Source organism: Musa acuminata, chromosome BXJ1-4 (genome assembly GCF_036884655.1).
Source record: "Musa acuminata AAA Group cultivar baxijiao chromosome BXJ1-4, Cavendish_Baxijiao_AAA, whole genome shotgun sequence".
Classification (NCBI taxonomy): Eukaryota; Viridiplantae; Streptophyta; class Magnoliopsida; order Zingiberales; family Musaceae; genus Musa; species Musa acuminata.
The window spans coordinates 43682598-43700233 of NC_088330.1; the positions used below are offsets into that span (position 1 = coordinate 43682598).

At 40.8% G+C, this 17636-nt stretch overlaps 3 protein-coding genes across 4 annotated transcripts; 1 reads left to right on the forward strand and 2 right to left on the reverse strand.

Annotated features, from left to right (window-relative positions):
- Positions 1-902: 902 nt before the first annotated feature.
- Positions 903-7904, reverse strand: LOC135671880 (protein PAT1 homolog 1-like). The gene is made up of 5 exons (XM_065180247.1): positions 7467-7904; positions 6594-6784; positions 5887-5943; positions 4306-4375; positions 903-3354 (listed from the first exon to the last, which is right to left on the reverse strand). Exons 1-5 carry the CDS (start codon positions 7558-7560, stop codon positions 1232-1234), a joined length of 2535 nt encoding a protein of 844 aa, XP_065036319.1. The 5' UTR covers positions 7561-7904; the 3' UTR covers positions 903-1231.
- A 1362-nt stretch (positions 7905-9266) lies between these two features.
- On the forward strand, positions 9267-10365 carry LOC103982224 (protein G1-like1). The gene has a single exon (XM_009399079.3). It carries the CDS (start codon positions 9606-9608, stop codon positions 10242-10244), a length of 639 nt encoding a protein of 212 aa, XP_009397354.2. The 5' UTR covers positions 9267-9605; the 3' UTR covers positions 10245-10365.
- Positions 10366-11245: 880 nt separating this feature from the next.
- On the reverse strand, positions 11246-17448 carry LOC135671881 (pentatricopeptide repeat-containing protein At4g21300-like). Of its 2 annotated transcripts, none has more exons than XM_065180249.1 (5): positions 14799-17448; positions 13441-13573; positions 12306-12374; positions 12034-12197; positions 11246-11723 (listed from the first exon to the last, which is right to left on the reverse strand). In XM_065180249.1, the coding sequence occupies exons 1-2, from the start codon at positions 17388-17390 to the stop codon at positions 13538-13540; spliced, it is 2628 nt and encodes an 875-aa protein (XP_065036321.1). In that variant the 5' UTR covers positions 17391-17448; the 3' UTR covers positions 11246-11723; positions 12034-12197; positions 12306-12374; positions 13441-13537. The 2 variants fall into 2 exon arrangements, with proteins under 2 accessions (XP_065036321.1, XP_065036320.1); XM_065180248.1 differs by having other exon boundaries at positions 11248-11723; positions 12034-12200.
- Positions 17449-17636: the final 188 nt, after the last annotated feature.

The window sequence follows — 17636 nt, forward strand, 5'->3', positions numbered from 1 at the left end:
ATAATATATTTCGAAACCCGAAAGAAATTTCACGTGATGTGTTACGAGTTAGGTGCGTAATAATTCCCATCACGGCGATACAACCACTCTTTTGGCCTCTCATAGAAGACGGCTGCAAAAACTAGTAGTACGACGACCTTCCACCGGATGACGCCGCCCCGTGGCATGGCTTTACGGTGATGGATCGATCAACATACGTTCCACCGGCAGTCGTTGAGACGATAAAGGTAGTGCAACGTCGTACAAGAAGAAAAACGTGATGTTTTGATGCAAATGCACCGACGACGGTCGGTGGACGCAAATACTATGAGACGATGCTGCCAGCCAGCGGGTGAATCAATGGTCGAACGGCAATGCAACAACAAACACACACCCACCCACCCGCCCGACAAGCATATAACTAATGGATTAACACAGATAACTCTGACCAAAATCCGAGAAAGAATAACACCTGGATATAAGATTGAGAAATCAGATGAAAAAGATGATGACTACCCTCGTTGCAACTATGCTAAATCTGGGCAGCAGCGGAAGAATCCTCAGATGGAAGCACCACTACAAATGAAAGGATATAGGTTACATAATGAAAATGATTCGACAAAGACATGCCACCAAGTCCCACAAAGTATACAAACTTTCTTTAATTGTAGCATAGTGAAAATAAGAACATGCCACTTTGCACACTAAAATAAAAGGTTGAATTTGAGCATCCACATTAAAATTTGAAGTCTGAATCACAACCAAACAGGGGTGAATGCAGAACAGAAACAGTGTGATGACTTTGCCAATTACAAGTGCATGTCATAATCACTCATCCTGGCTAGGATATGCCCCCTGACTAACCAATGCCTAAAAAGGGATTTTGCAAGCACAACACAAACCCTTCACTTAAAGAGAGTAAGTGCGCTAGTGACAGAAACTGCATATCTTTTGTCAGAGATGTGTCCGTGTGGAGTTCAAATACAGGGCACTAATATTAATTCCAGGCACAACTCCTGACTGATTTCGAAGCATATGTACAAGCAGGCAGTATTACATTCCAATACAGGGGCTAACACAACAACATAAAAAGAAAAGAAGCTATAATCTTACCATAATCCTACAAATCCCATGCTGCATCGTCTCGATATGCTACGAACAGGGCTCGGTTAATTGAAGAGCCACAAATGTGAGAAAAGAAAACCATTCTAGCACACAATAAAAAGCCATCTAACTAACCCCTCCAGGTGCATCAACCAGGAACTGATTCAGAGGTTGCAGGACCACTGCAACTACCATGTGCGCGAAAACCAGTAATAGGCATCGACGTCTGAGCAAAATCAAGTAACACCTCACGCTGGTGCTCATTTGTATGAGGAAGGCTCGCTCGTAACAGATCGATAGGCATCTCCCTGCTTATAGCTCTGGATGCATCAGATCCAATAACTGCATCGTTTGGTGCCTGAATAAGTAACATTTGCAGAATACTGTCATATTTACTCCAGCAATATTTAGTAAGGAGCCCAAAGAAAGCATCAAATGATGCCTGCCACAGACTTCGGTTAGAGATGCTGCAACTGTTTGCAGAATGGGGGTCTGTCAGAAGATTGGTTGCCTGGTCAAGAACGGATATTATGAGGATGGTGGCTCCATCACCAGCTGAACTTCCAACTGAACGAAGGGGTGGTTGTTCAGGTGAACAGACCACAGCAGCAAGGCAAGCACTGAGTGCACTTAATTCCATATTGCACACACATAGAGAAACAGCTTTCACGAGATTGGCTAACGTTTCTGCCGCACTGGAATCAGAAGGTAAACCACCAAACAGAAACCTCAGGTGTCGGAAAATAGCCATGCAGACCACTCGTGCAAGATCACTTCCAGATTTGAGAAGTCGAAGATAGCGCGATAGGAGCTTGCGACCCTTGGCAAGAGAGACTATACGAAGGAAAACAATGTCATCTTTTGGGCCAAGCCCAACTGAATGACCAGCCTTACTGGGGGCAAGTGGATCAACAAGATTAAGTGATGCCGCAAGCCCTTCCAAGAAAATCTGTCTTCTCCTCCTCAGCTGCAATCCACCATCTTGTGGCGGGTTGAACTGCAAAAGCCGATCAATATCATCTACACCGAGAAGAAGGCAGATAGCATCTTCAATGGTGATTCTAGCTGCCAACATCGGCTCGCACTCAAGTGGCTTCATGGAAGACTTCTGTTCATGGATGCCATCACCCAACGAGGATGATATATCAACTTCAACAAGAGGGCGAGGTCTACGAATCGAAGAGAGTATAACTCTACCCAGTGCATCAATCTGAACATGTGTGTGTGATATATTACCACCACGTGACCGAGAAGGCGGATCTTTTGTACCTGTTGGGCAGAAATTGTGCTTCAGCCTTGCAGATGATTTTTTTGCAAGACAAGCCTGGTGGTAATAGTCATCAATGTAAGGATCACTTGTGTGACTTGAGGCGTTCTGCATTCTCAAGATGTTTTCTATCTCTTCAGGTGACATGTACCTTGATCTAATCTGTGGCCATTTATTGTCAGTTCTCACGTTGCCAGTATCAGATGACTGGCGAGAAAATCTCATATTCTGTTTTCCTCTTTGTGATGCTTTGGATCTATGGTCTCTCATATCAGACATGGGAAAAGCCAGATCAAACTTGTTCCTTAACTGTGGAGGGGAACCATGGGGGTTGAATTTAGTCTGCAAGTGGGAGAAATGGGGAAGAGATGGCTGGACCTGTTGCATTCTCTGTAGTTGGTGCTGCGATAATATTTGTGAAGTTCTCAAGTTGCTTGGTAGAGATAATTGTTGCTGTAGCAAGTTAGGCAACAAACTGTCACTCGATAATAGGCTAGATTGGTTCAGTAAATTGTTCATTGACCGGCTACTTATTGCAGGGCCAGGAGGAATAATCTGGGATATGTCTGCACCATAGTGAAATCCATGAGTTAACCCTCCCAATTGTTGCTGAGAATCAGAATAAGGGGTGAGACTTGGGCCAGGCAGTTGGAGCCCAGCAGCAAGAGAAGGAATGCTCAAGTGCCGTGTTAGGTTCGTCAACGGCAGAGATCCTCCACTGGATAGAGAGTAGGAAGTGAAAAATGGATCAGGTATGAGAATTGGTTCTTGGGTATATTGCTGCCGCTGTCGCTGCTGCTGCTGCTGCTGCTGTTGTTGCTGCTGCTGCTGCTGAGGGTATGAAGATGTTCTGTACAGTGGTTTGGATTCTGAAAGCTGACTATAAGAGGGACGCGGCTGTGACCACCATCTTTTACCTTCCTGAATGTTTTCAGCATCTAATATTCGCTGATCAATCCAGTTTGAGTAGTCTCCCTCCAGTGTCCAGTCAGCAGTTGAAGAACCTGAAACAAAAAGGAGACTAGTCCCTGATCACATCATGTGCCAGAAAGAAACACAGAACAAAAACATTTTTTCCTAACCAAAGAAGAAAGAGCTAATAAATCTAGTTATAGATATTCATGAGCACCCCGAGACATGTGACAAAAGAATACACGAGGAAACACCACGGAAACTCAAGAAATTGCAAAACAGGAAAAGTTCAAAAAAAAACATGACACTAAAGATGCTTTAAATATCAGCTATCCAAATACAAAAAAACCTTATGATGATTGAAACATGGAAAACAATGATCTTTATTTAGTTTTACCAGTAAAAAGAAAAATGTCCAACTTTTCTCATATAATACCTTTTTGCCAACGATGGTTGTAGTTACTGTAGAATCTAGAATTGGTGGACTTTGTATTCTTGCTAAGTAACGTGACCCTAGCCAAGTCTGATTTAGGATCTGATGTGGAGTTTCAAATCTCGTCGGTTGGTATCTGATAGCAGCAGGATTGTATATCGAATAGGTTAGGCTAAGTAACTCAACCCTAGCCAAGTCTGATTTGGGATCCGATGCGAAGTTTCAGATAGAGATTCTCTTCTAACCAGGATTTATCAGAAAGAATAGACATAGAACACATTTTAGCAAGTCTTTAGAACAAATGTACATATATTAAAGCCATATAACCAAAGAAATCCTCAATCAGTAAGAATGTCTGTTCAGAAAAGGATAGCCATGAAAAAGACATTTGCATGACATCCATAGCAATTGATTTTTAAAAAATCACTATTCACTTGTAAAAAGAAATTGACTATCATCATTCTTACTGATAAAAGGATATATGCTTATATACCAATACAAGCCATTATAAAATTCAGAACAGCTTCAAAATTCATCCATGGTTATGTTAATGGAAGATATCCAAAACCCATGCTGAATAGAATAAAGATGGTAAAACAAAATTACTCACTTTCTCTAGAAAAAGATCCTCTATCACCAATAACTCCTGCACCTTTTGGGTCATTTACAACTCTGTTCAACTGAAGATAAATACAGAATTCTTAGTCGACAAGTGAACAAATAATAATAATCATTACTAAATTAATAAAAAGATTTATCATGACTCAATGACTAGTATCCAGTACACAGATGCAAAATAACAGGCAAACTAATGGCTGTTCTGGAAAAGTTTAAGTTGAACATCATTGAAATGAGGCATTTTAGACAAAATTTGAATGACATGCACTTCCATTCATTTGCTCTGAAGTCACAAATCTACTAGCTCCTACAAGAACATGGTGCAACCAAGTTTAGTCCTTTGATAAACTCAAACTGCAGAACACTCCAGCAGGCTGAATGGCCAAAACAACCAGCACTTTAAACCCAAAGTTATATAAGCTTTTATTAACAAAAAGGAAAGCAATAAAGGTCGCATGCACCTCCAACTATGAAAAATAAGCTGTCCAAATTATTTGTACCTGTTCATACTTGAATTTACTTGAGAGAACAGATGTACCATGAAAAAAAACAACAAAATAAATCATATTCAGGAAATAACAGAAATTTGTTTATAAGCCATAACAATAGAAAATTTGAATATTTAGATAAACATAAAAGCATGAAAGAAATAGCCAAATATCAAATATATTGTGCACAACTGTTTTACATATATTGTGCACAACTGTTTTCCCTAACTACTAACGGACATATATCAATTGATTATAAACACAAGTCCTGAAAGAATGAATCCTACAGATCTGAACTCCACAGTTAGATTTTAGAGGCATTAGTCCAAAGTTGTCATGATGATGGAGACCATTACGCATAACAGTCAGCATCATTTAGCAAAAATGAATGGATGTTTCTTAAGTATAATTTAAGGTATGAGATAAATGGCCAGGCAAGCCATGCACTTCCAAAAGTTTCTAATGTGCATAAACATAAGTTTTAGAAAAACTACATCTACAAGACACTTAAACATTGGCCTAGTAATATAACTCTCAAAGAATCCCCACAATTCCTAGTAGACCCGAGCTCCAATCCCACAAAAAGAATCCCCACGATTCCTGACTCACAACTAACTCTATGCAGATTTACACTTCTATTTTTCCGTCCATATTGATTTCAATCTTAATTTGTTTTACTTTACGGACAAATCTTATCAAATAGACTATAGCATAAATAACACATGATTACGGGACTGTGCGATGAGGCTTCTGGACATAAACAAGCTTTGGGCTACAAAGTACAAACAAGTATAAACTTTGACACTATATTAAACTACCGTGTTGAATATAACAAGTTATTTTCATCAGCTCATGCTTATTTCCTAATACTAGCAATTAAATTATTTTAGTTAAAAGCTACAAAACGATATTAGCTTTCCTTATTTACAATTATCTCTTTTCCCTTCTTTTACATTTCATTAGTTTTAATAAACTCTATGATAGTACGGCAAACATATAACTCAAATTTCTATTGATCATTCGTGATTTATGCAAATGAAAACAACTATCAGAAAATAGTAGATTATACCAAGGTAAATATTGACCTTTGCAAAAGTGCTCGTGAGGTCATCAATATCAGACAGAGAACCTAATCCTTCAGCCTGCAAATGAAACGAGATACTAACAGGATGAGAATTGTAACCAAGAGAATTTGTATAATATGTCAAAGTAGGTAATATCAGCGCAAGCAATATGATTTCAAAACAAAGGCACCATGAAGACAAAAGAAACTACAGTGCAAGAACTTGCAGTATCATTTACTCAGCAGACGTAGACAATTGAGTCACCAAAGTGCCAAAACATAAGATGATCTTCAGTTATATTTGTTCCATGTCACAAACAGTGAAGCATTTCTGTGCAACCCAAAAGTGTCTTTTCCAAGTTTGTTAAAGACAGACAATTAAGTCATCAAAGTGCCAATACATAAGATGATCATCAGTTATATTTGTTCAATTTTAAAAACAGTGAAGCAATTCTGTGCGACCCAAAAGTGTCTTTTCCAAGTTTGTTAAAGACTTAATAACCATGCACGAATATAGCCCAACTCCAAAGATTCACAAGTTGTACATTCCAAGACACACAACAAGCTTATAGTTGTCCATGAAAAAAAAAACTTGACATCGATCCGTAATTACCAAGTACAGTTTCACAATCTTCGGAAGAAGAAGCTGATCACTAAAGAAACAATATATTGTGTGCCAACATTACATGTAACTTCAAACAACATATAAATGACATCAAGCAAGCGTACCTCATAAACGTCTTGTATTCCAGAAGGAAAAAAATCCTCTCTGTCTCCAGGAGGAGAGAAATGATACTCGTCCTTAATCCCACTAAAACCATCATGATCATTGTCATTGTCTTTTAAACCCCCTAACTCAACTTCGTCCATGACCGCCATGCCAAAGAATGCATATTGTGAGGCATCAAACATGGTATTATCTACAATAAGCAAAATTGCCAACCAGCCAGGTCAAATAACAAATAAAGGAATGCAATCTGATTAGTTTATGTTCGTACACATCGCAGCAAGTTACAGATAATTAAAAGTAAAAAAAAGGAAAAAAGAGGAAGCACTACAACAAAGCCAGATGAGCAAGCAATGGGTGAATTTAGGTGGAATCGAACCACAACTCATGATCAAACTGAATATACAAAAGAAACAACTCCATACTTCTGGTTGGGATTTGCACAAAGCACAGAAGCTGCAAAAGAGCTGTAGCAAATATCGGGATCTATATTCACACAACCACGATACAAATCCAAGACACGTTATTCCTATCATGATTAAAGAGCAGTAATGATGTCGAGGCTTCACACGACACAGAAATACGGCGAAAGTGCATGGTCAAGCTCATCTAAATTGGGAGAAGCGATCTATCACTTCCAAAACCAGAGAAATAAATTACTAGCACCCACCAAATAGGCAAAAATCTATGGAAATGTAAAGAAAAAAGAAAAAAAAAAAAAACTAAATTCCACGCGGCCTTGTAGGAATACTTGTGCACGATCAAATCAAATGCACGATCCGAACAGCCGAATTCGTCAACACGACGATCGGCCCCGAGAACATCAGGAACCAAAAACCGAGAGCAAGGAGAGCAACCGAGCAAGCAACATTCACCTGCGAAGGCATCGCGGAGTTCCCTGGGATCGTCAGGGGGGCGGTTAGGGTTCCCGGCGGGAGCCCCTCCTTCCCCCTCGAATCCCCCCGTCATCTCGGCCAGCCACTAAACCCTATCTCCCGAGGAGCCGGAACCGGGGAGGATCGAGCGTCAACCCTGAGAGAATAGTCCCTTTGCATCGAATTCTCGGGTTAGGGTTTCCTCCCGAGCTGAGATCTGAGATCGAAGCCGAGGAGTAAAGCCGAAGAGCAAGACAGATGAGAACAGAGGAGGAGGAGGAGCGCGTTTCGATCTATTTATATTATATGGGAGGAGAAGCAGCAACAACAGATGAGCAAAAAGGATCAAAATGGAACAAATGTGGAACCAACAAAAGCATCAAAGAAAAGAGAGAGAAAGAGAGAGAGAAAGAGTGGCTTCTCCACTAAGCTTTGTCTCTCTCCCTCTCTCTCTCTCTCTTGCTTTTTGTTTGGTGTTCTCTTTTTCTCTCCATATATGAGCATAAAAAATTGGGGGGAGGGGGAGGAGAGAGACGGAGAGAGGAATGTGACATTAATTTAAGATGGCCAACTCACTTGCTGTTTCTACAAGTTAGTGTTGATATCAATGGGAGATTTGGGGGAAGATTGACTTAATTAGGATAAGCTAATTATCTATTTTTATGCAAAGATACAAAGAATAAAAAGAATAAGAATTTAATGTAACTCGAGACACCAACATTAAGAATAAATATGAAGTTGGTGATTCAACCAACTTATTCTTTGGTCATCAATTTGAGAGTTGGAAGAGAGAGAGAGAGAGAGAGAGCTTTTGGAGGTGGAGAATATATAAAGCAATCAATCGATGCTTGTTTACATTTAAATGATATGTTTGATCTTATCTCAATATGATTGATACATTTCAGATGAAGAAAGGATACTTTTGGATTTATGAGATTCACATAAACTAATTTTTTTCTCCATAAAGAAGACATGCAGTAATTCAAGCACTACTCTATTAGGAATTAATTACCCATGCATGCATTTGGGGATACTAAAATACATGCCAAATTCGCATAACGAAGCCTCCTTACATTCCAAATCACAAAGAGATTATTTATCTTTGTTATGTTTCATTATTGTCATTACGTCTCATCTTAATTTAAATTATTAAATAATATGATAATTAGTATGAATGTAATGTCCAAAAAGACTCCATCTTATCTATCTATTACCGAACATAGTATCATTTTTGTATAAGCATTTTATACATACTTATATGAGAACGAAAGAAAGAGTGTGAGGCACGTGTGGAATTCCCTGCAATAAATTACCGAATTCGTGAATCACGAGCTAACACTAATATTCAAGCATCGTCGATCACGTCAACGACGACAAATGAGATGAATCGCTTGATGGACGGTTACTTACCGTGAGAAAAATCACGTGTTTGCATGCATTGAGGCATTTTTAATAGTGGTAAGATCACTGCCACACGCAATGATCGATTGCGTCTCCTATCACGCAATTGTGTATATATATAATGTCAATTAATTTAATTGAGAAAAATCTTCACAGCTTATCGTAAGATCGTAAGTTAATTATTTATTTTTATTAAAAAATTATAAATCAAATGTGAATCAAACTACTCATCAATAAGATGGTTTGAGGATGTTTTTGGCTTATAGACAAACGTACTATATATATATATTTATTTATACATGTGAATATTTTATTGGAATTGGAGTATAAATAAACGAATCAATTGGGATTTGGTGGAGTCCTTTGGGGGTGAGAGTCTGACAAGCGCCGACCGAGGCCGATGCAGAGGACGTACGTCGACGTAACTCGTGAGTCATTTCCTGACAGGTCAATATATTACTGCATGTAAAAGTAGAAGGTTCGACGCGACACGTTACTCCCATCACCAGTGCCATGCCTCTTCGGTCACATGCTCGCCCCGTCCGAAACGTGGATTCCGCCTTTTCTTCCTGTCTCCCTCCGACCCATCATAAGTGCCTCCTCCTCCATCTCCTCTTCTATGTACTGCAACGTTCGTTCTAGATATATAACAACAGTATGATGTGATTCCAGCTCTCCACCCATCATACTACACACACGAAATAGAGCCGCTGGCTGTGCGCCAGAGAGAAGAGAGGGATGGCGGCAGCGGGCAGCGGCGACGGGCGGCCGAGCCGGTACGAGTCGCAGAAGCGGCGGGACTGGAACACCTTCTTGCAGTACCTCAAGGACCACCGGCCGCCGCTGGTGCTGTCGCGGTGCAGCGGCGCGCACGTGCTGGAGTTCCTGCGCCACCTCGACCAGTTCGGGAAGACCAAGGTCCACGCCACCGGCTGCCCCTTCTTCGGCCTGCCCAGCCCGCCGGCGCCATGTCCCTGCCCGCTCCGCCAGGCGTGGGGCAGCCTCGACGCCCTCGTCGGCCGCCTCCGGGCCGCCTTCGAGGAGAACGGAGGCCACCCGGAGGCTAACCCCTTCGGCGCCCGGGCCGTCCGGCTGTACCTGAGGGAGGTCAGGGACTCGCAGGCCAAGGCGAGAGGCATCGCCTACGAGAAGAGGAAGAAGAAGCGGAAGCGGTCGCCGCTTCAGCCCCCTGTCGCGGTGGCGGAGGCGCCGCGCTGCGATCTAAACTCACTGGATTACGACAACATGGACGTCATCCAGTATCTCGTAACCGGCACTAACATGGAGACGATGACCGGTGAAGCCGATACCGGGGTCGTCATGGCAATCATGGGAACACTCGACGCCGCTTTCATGCCATTGCCAGTGTTTCATTAGTCCTCTCAGCCCTTCCGCTTACAGCAGACATCTTTATGACTAGTATGTACTTGTACGTGACTCACGGCCACTCTTAAGCTTCTTTGTGAATGAACTAAATAGCTTCTTTTGGAGTCCTTAATTCTTGTACATCAATCGAGCGGTCTCTTCTCCTTGTCTTGATCTTTTCATATAACGAAAGAAAACAGGAAGCAATCATGAAGTTAGTGACAGGAGAAACGGGAGGTCAATATGTGATTCGTGGACGTGATTATGATGGTGATGATCAAGCTTGTGATTTATGAAATAGTAGCCAAGTCGCATCGGTAGGGGAAGGAGAAGTGATACATCTGTGGTGGTGAGATCAGCGGATCTGCGCCCTTCATGCCTGCGAATCCGTGTTCCCCATTAAACTAGCCGGCCTGATGCGACGTCGATGGGATGCGTCACTGCGTCACCGCCACGTATTCACTGACCGAACACAAAACATGAAAACGACGCCCTATATTGGTTACTTTACGCGGGCCCCGATGGTCGAACCCGGCACAACCTTTCCGGGGGCAAAAGAGACACCGCCCTCAATCCGTACGACGTGGCGCGGTAAGGACCGTCGATCGCGGTCGACGCGACACGATGCCTTGCGACAGGTTGGCCTCCACAGGACGCTGCGCACGTGGGGAGGCACAGCATGGCCATCACATGTCACATTCAAACTCTCTCTCTCTCTCTCACTTGTGGAGACCATATTTTGTGGAAGCTCGCTCGTGTAGACCATTTTGATGGCAACTCTCATTAGCTTTGGATCTCGTGCCAAAAATTCCCACCATTTTCTATTTTATGTTTTGTGCTTAAAACCCTACGTGCAAGCGTTGTCCTACTTGTTAGGTTACGGGCTAGAAGCAGATTTCCAGGAGGAGAATAGGTGGCGAATTGACCATTCAATTATGTTGATTATACATGATGAGGAAATGACTCTTATTATGATATTTTGATTCGATTTAAAAAATATAAAACAGTTATTAGGGTAACAATATTTTATAAATCTATTAGAGAATTTACAAGTATGCATTATTTATGTAAAAAGAATAGTGAAGCAGATTTGTGGAGTTGTGATGGAGTATAGAAAGGGAAATGCAATCACTCATGAAGAATTAGGTATAATCATGATAGAAAATAAGATGAGAAAGAATAATTTAAGAATATGAGATATAAAGATGATGTAATTAGAAGGAATGAAGAACAACCTAAGAAAATTATATTAGAAACTATAAATAATAAATTAAATATTCTTAATTTAACAAAGAAAACTAGCAACCCGTATAATTAGACATTAGAGTTCCCAAAAATACAAAAAAAAAAAAAAAAAAAAAAAACTGTACGCAGAAAGCTACCCGTAACATTAAAATCAAAAGCAACCAAACGTGTACCTTCTGTAGCCATTGTGGAGAACTCGAGCTGGGACAGCTTTAATGCCTGCTTGCTATCAGACATCTTTTCTACCTGCGAAGGAAAATAACCTATTAGGAGACACAAGAAAAATGTGGAAGTTACTAACTATTTCACTCTCGCTGTTGCTAGTACTTTTTTGTTTGTTAAGAGCAAGTCCTGTTTTTGGCGTTAGAGAACTGCAAGATGTGCTAACGAAAGAGCTGATACTTATTCCTGCTTACTGCAGGCTCTGGCTAACAAAACTTTTCTGTACTTTGGCACTGAGACTAGAGGGAAGAAGGAAGCTTGGCATGTCTTCATGAAAATGGATAACCGGGTATGGGTCACATTTCATTATACTGAATCAAAACCTTTGAATTACCTTCCCTTAAAAGAGTCAAGCCGAAGAGACTTATTCAATGGTCACTCCTAACCGCTTTTATCTCGCAGCTCGAAGTCAAGCAGTAGAAAGCAGGGTGCCAAAATGATTTGATTCAATGTGCTTCAACAGATATGCAGACTCTTCTACATATGAAGTGGCTGTGTCTTCTAAAAAGGTATACGCAGCATGTCCAAAATGAAACATGAAAATTATTAGTTCAACACCCACTGTGATATGGAAAGAAGAGTTGAATTGGAGCAGATGTTTCTAACCATAGCATAAGACTTCGACTCCAATCCGGGGGTTTCATATCGTCTAACATTGTTGGGAATATTCCTTGTCTGCAAATGGATAACAGTACCACTAAATAAGTGCAGGAAATGATGATAAAATTAAGTGTGGAAGAGTTTTATCAGCAGGAATCCACTTGTGCAGATGGTTATCCTTTCAAAAGAATTCACAGAGTGTGCTGGTTGTAACAAGAGTGAACGTCTCCATTTAAAGGCCTGAAAAGAGTTTCTCCACGGCACTGATATGGAAGTCAAAATGATGTCCAGTTGAGCTACTTAATGAAGGTGTATCAGATGCTAGGATTTCAGCTGTGATTATAACATTTTCAACGAAAATAAGAAAAAACCAGGCCTCAGGTCTCCTTTTATCTGGTTTTTCTCTGCTGACTTAAATTAATTTATAACTTATTATCTCTGTTATCGTTCTATCTTCTAAACCTTTTTGCTATTTACTTTTGAAGGAGCAGGCCCTATTGTTTCCAGGCTGAAATCAATTTGAACAACCCTACCTTTGCTAAAATTTGGACCCTTAAATGTCTAAGGTATTCTCCTTTAAACCAGGGGTACATGAGAAAAGTTTGCATCGTCAACTGTTTTATTTCGGACATCCATTGGTCTCTACAAGATGAGAAGGTTGCTATGTGATTGATCATATTGCTTCAACTTTGTTTTTGACCATGCCCATGTCCAAGAGCATGATGAAACATGTGAGGTTTTATTGAAGTAAACCAATGTTTAGTAAAAGCCAACAATAGTATATATAGCATGCCAAGAAATTTAAGGTCTCTGTTGTGCATCGATCAAAGGTTTATTGGCCTAGGTTCCAATGACAGAAGCCAGAAATCAAAAGACAGAAGACACAATATAATGAGGTACACCAATGAATATCAAAACAATAGAATGTAGAAACATCGAAAACCACCATTTGACTATAAAGCACCATTTTAGGAATCTTATTTCTCTATTTTTGAAGGTATAAAACATGAAGGAATTTGTTTATCATTATTCTCTGACACTAGAAAGAAGTCTTACATAAAGTAACAAAAGTTAAAATTGAATTGCAAACCTCAAACAGCTAGTGTAACTTGTATATACACGCAGTCGTTAAAAAGCTTACCTTTCTGGTTGGATTTGGATCGTGTTATTTTGCCAGTTTCTCTGGAGAAGGTAAAACTGTGCTTACTAGTGCACAGAAGAAGGTAAAACAGTGCAAACTACTGATCAGAAGCATCAGGAGAAACAACGGTGGCCTGCGATGCACACAAAAATATCATGTCACAAACAAAAGATAGCAAGGAAAGCTGGATTCTGAGGATGAACAATTAACAAATATGAACTGAATAATAGACCACTGAGAGAACATGACTGCATATTTCCACATGTCTGAATGCTAGGCTGTATTTAAGGCCTAACTGGTTGGGATCAGCAATAAACCATTCATTGAAAATCAGCAAATATAAAATGTTGGATAAAGAAATGCAAATATTGCATGAAACTTCAATGAAGTCACTGATTAGAGGATTCAATTTAAGGCATTAGATTTCGTGGACCAGCAGATGGATGGAGAAATTCGAAATGTGATTATTTTCTTTCAAGATTTTATCGTGAAAAGTTGGATTAAATATGCACGAGTATAGAGTCTGAGTATCACAAGGAGGTGGAGCCCAAATACAGGTATTTGAGAACAGAAAGAATCAATAATATGGTGTTCATCTGAAGGAACAGAAGTACCCGTGTAGAAGTTCTTACTTTTCCTGATGCCCAAAGGCCAGACGTTTAAAATTATAGATCACTTACTGCACGAGATGCCTTTATTGTCTGTTCATCATCAACATGGTGCCACAAAAATAAAAGAAAAAATTGGCCAAGCTCTTATCTATTATAACTAGGTCTTTCAAACTTGGATATGATAGTTTAATGATTCATAATCCATTCTAAAAACTCAAAAGTTAGATTCTAATACAAGTTTAACAGCAATCACATCTTTAACTAATAAGTTAACATGAATACTCGAAACTAAAGGACCCTAACGAATATCAAATATCAAGGCATACTGCATTTGGGTGCTAAATATCATGATGGATGCCTTTCATTAAGAAGTGAAAGGAAAAGATCTCAGAGGTTGCGTCTCACCATGTGAAAAGAAAAAGACAGTCTTATATGCATAGTTTTTAACAGAAAACAGGTTCGTCATCAGTATCTAATATTTATCATGATTTTTTAACTAAATATGGATTACAAGAAATGCAATATGTGCATGATTAAAATTATTCAAAGAGCTAAGTTGGTGAAGCATACTCAAGCTTGACCTAAATGAATAATTTGTAAAATAAGGTGGCCCAAATGTTGAACCTGAACTTCAACAGTGTTTGGGTCATTGAAGTTTGTTGACATTCAGGAAATACCAATTGCTAAGTTAGCTTATTGTGAATTATAATTTGAAAAGAGAAAGGCTATCTGCCATGCATTAAGTACCTGCTCTGAAGCATCCATTTGTAGTGGGAAAATTATGTCTGGCTTGGGAACATAGCCTTCCTCTCTAAGCACTAGGAGGAGACTCTTCAATATGAAGTAGATGCATTCAGAATTGGGGTGAGATTTGTCAGCAGCCACAAACATGTGAGTGATATTGTTGACCACTATCCAGCTATAACCTGGCACTTTCTGTACCCTTCTCTCCTTCATCAAGCTTCGTGCTCTCAGTACTCCCTTCCACCTACCAGCCACAGCATGGATGTTCGATAGAAGCACATAGTAACCAGAATTCTCAGGATCTAGATCAAATAGTTGTTTTGAAGCAAGCTCAGCAATCTCAACATTTCCATGGATCCTACAAGCTCCAAGCACTGTGCCCCATATGCCAGCATCTGGTTTAAATGGCATGCTCTTTATGAGTTTCAGTGCTTTATTTAACTGCCCAGAACGTCCATATAGATCAACCATACAAGCATAATGCTCCATGCGAGCAGCAATTCCATATTGCTCATGCATAGAGTGAAAGAGCCGAAATCCTTCGTCAACTTGACCAGCATGACCACATGCAGATATCAAGGCAAGAAAGGTTATGTGATCGGGCACAAAACCTGCTTCCTGCATCTGCCGAAATAAATCCATGGCATCTTTAATGAGACCATGTGCACCATAGGCAGCAATTACACTATTCCATGATACTTCATTCTTCTCTGTCATTGAATCAAATACCCGACGAGCCAAATCTAAATTTCCACACTTGGCATACATATCTATCAGGGCACTCTCAGCAAATAAGTCTGATCTGATATCACGTTTCATCATGAAACCATGGATCGCTTTACCATAATGTAATGCAGGTAGATTTGCACATGCTGATAAGGCAGAAGATATTGTGACACAATCATATTTCATTCCCTCCATTCCCATTTGATGCAAAAGACTCATAGCTTCTTCTGGTTGCCCATTTTGTGCAAAGCTTGCAATCATTGAGTTCCATGCCACTGCATCCCTAATGGGCATCCGAGTGAAAATTTGATGCCCAAGATCAAGCCTGCCACATTTGGTGTACATGTCAATTAGTGCACTTGCCACATAGCACATTCCCTCATATGCATTTTTCAGAATGTAACCATGTAGTTCCTTCCCCAAACTTAGAGCAGCCAAGCAAGAGCAAGCTGGCAAAACACTAGCTAGTGTGATGGGATTAGGCTTCAATTGTGCTTTTAGTAATTGGTGGAACATGTCTAATGCGTCACCACTCATCCCATTAAGCACATAACCAGATATCATTGCACTGCAGATAACTACATCCATAGTTCCAGTTGCACCAAAAACCTTCTTCGCCATGAGCGCGTCTTTGCATTTGAAGTATATATCAATCAGTGCACTCTTCAAGAAGGCATCCATAGAGACGTTGTTCCGTATTATATAAGCATGAATCTCTTTTCCTTGTTTCAGACTTGCTGAACCAGAAAAGGCAGGCAAAAAACTTGCCAATGTGATAGAATCTGGCTTGAACCCAGCAACTTGCATCTGGTAGAATAGTTCCAAAGCCTCGCCCACCAGTCCACTCTGAACATACCCAGAAATCATTCCATTCCAAGTGACCAAATCAGTTTGGGGCATCAAACCAAACAACTTCTGCACATCAACCAAGCAGCGACATTTAGAGTACAATGCTAACAACGTGTTAGCCACTGAAGCCTCCAGATCGAAACCAAACTTAATTGCAAGCCCATGAAGCTGCATACCATAATCCAGCATCCCCTCCGAGGCACAAACAGACAAGACGCAAGCGAAGGAAACATAATTGGGTTTAGCATCCGCCATTCTCATGCTGTTGAATAGCAAGATAGCATTTCTTGAATCATGATTCCTCACGTACCCATCGATCATAACATTCCACAAAACACAATCTCTATCGGGCATTTGATCAAACACCTCTCTTGCCTCCTCGATATCATCATTCTCCGCATACATCTTGATCAATGAGCTACCAATAAACACATCAGTTTCCAAACCCATCAAACGAATAGTACCATGAATCAACCTACCCAGCCCAACAGCAGACAAACAGCCAGCAGACTTGATGGCATAAGTGAAGGTATATCTATCCGGATAGGCACCGCCGAACCACATTTTGAAATAGAACAACAGCGCTAGTTCATAGCAACCCATCATGGTAAACCCTCTAATCATCCAATTCCAAGGCAATCGAGAACCCTTCTCGAGCGAAAAGAACACATCTTTGGCGTCCATAAAGCTTCGGCAAAGAACATACATGCCCAAGATTCTACCACCCAACAAGCTATCACGGACGCCGCGGACGACGATTTGGGCGTGAACTTGGCGGCCTTTCCGGAGATCCAGGGGATCATGACAAGTGCCAAGGATCGAGACGCAACGACCGACAAGATCCTCATCGATGTGAGACGGAGATGGAGAAGAGGACACGCCTTCCCTTTGAGCTACGTCGCCGACGTCGATGGAGTCTACGGCTAATCTTGAGATGGGATTGCAGAATGCGGATGGAAGCTTGGAGCGAAACGCGGAGATCAAAGAAGAAAGCTGGCAGCTCGGACACAAAATTCTCATTGTTGCGATGGCGCCGAGAAAGGAAGGGTAAATATGCGGGAAAAGGGCCAAATACTTACCGGGTTATCGGGTTATAGATTTACCAACATCTCTGACCCGTCTCTGGCGGACGCGGTCGCGTGCGATGTGTACTTATGATTCAGGTGGTCGGCACAGTGTCTTTATGATTCTTGTTGAGCACCGTGATTTGAGCTGGTCTGGTTGTCGTCTGCATCAAAAAGGTGGCTCGTGCCCGCTTCATTGCGG

Excerpts from the sequence above, each read along its gene's own strand:
- LOC135671880 (XM_065180247.1), bottom strand. The coding sequence starts at position 7,560 with ATGACGGGGGGATTCGAGGGGGAAGGAGGGGCTCCCGCCGGGAACCCT. Across the intron at positions 6,785-7,466 it reads ACTCCGCGATGCCTTCGCAG|ATAATACCATGTTTGATGCC; the intron begins GTGAATGTTGCT and ends TGCTTATTGTAG. Across the intron at positions 4,376-5,886 it reads TCACGAGCACTTTTGCAAAG|TTGAACAGAGTTGTAAATGA; the intron begins GTCAATATTTAC and ends ATTTATCTTCAG.
- LOC103982224 (XM_009399079.3), top strand. The coding sequence starts at position 9,606 with ATGGCGGCAGCGGGCAGCGGCGACGGGCGGCCGAGCCGGTACGAGTCG.
- LOC135671881 (XM_065180249.1), bottom strand. The coding sequence starts at position 17,390 with ATGAGAATTTTGTGTCCGAGCTGCCAGCTTTCTTCTTTGATCTCCGCG. Across the intron at positions 13,574-14,798 it reads AAATGGATGCTTCAGAGCAG|GCCACCGTTGTTTCTCCTGA; the intron begins GTACTTAATGCA and ends TGTGCATCGCAG.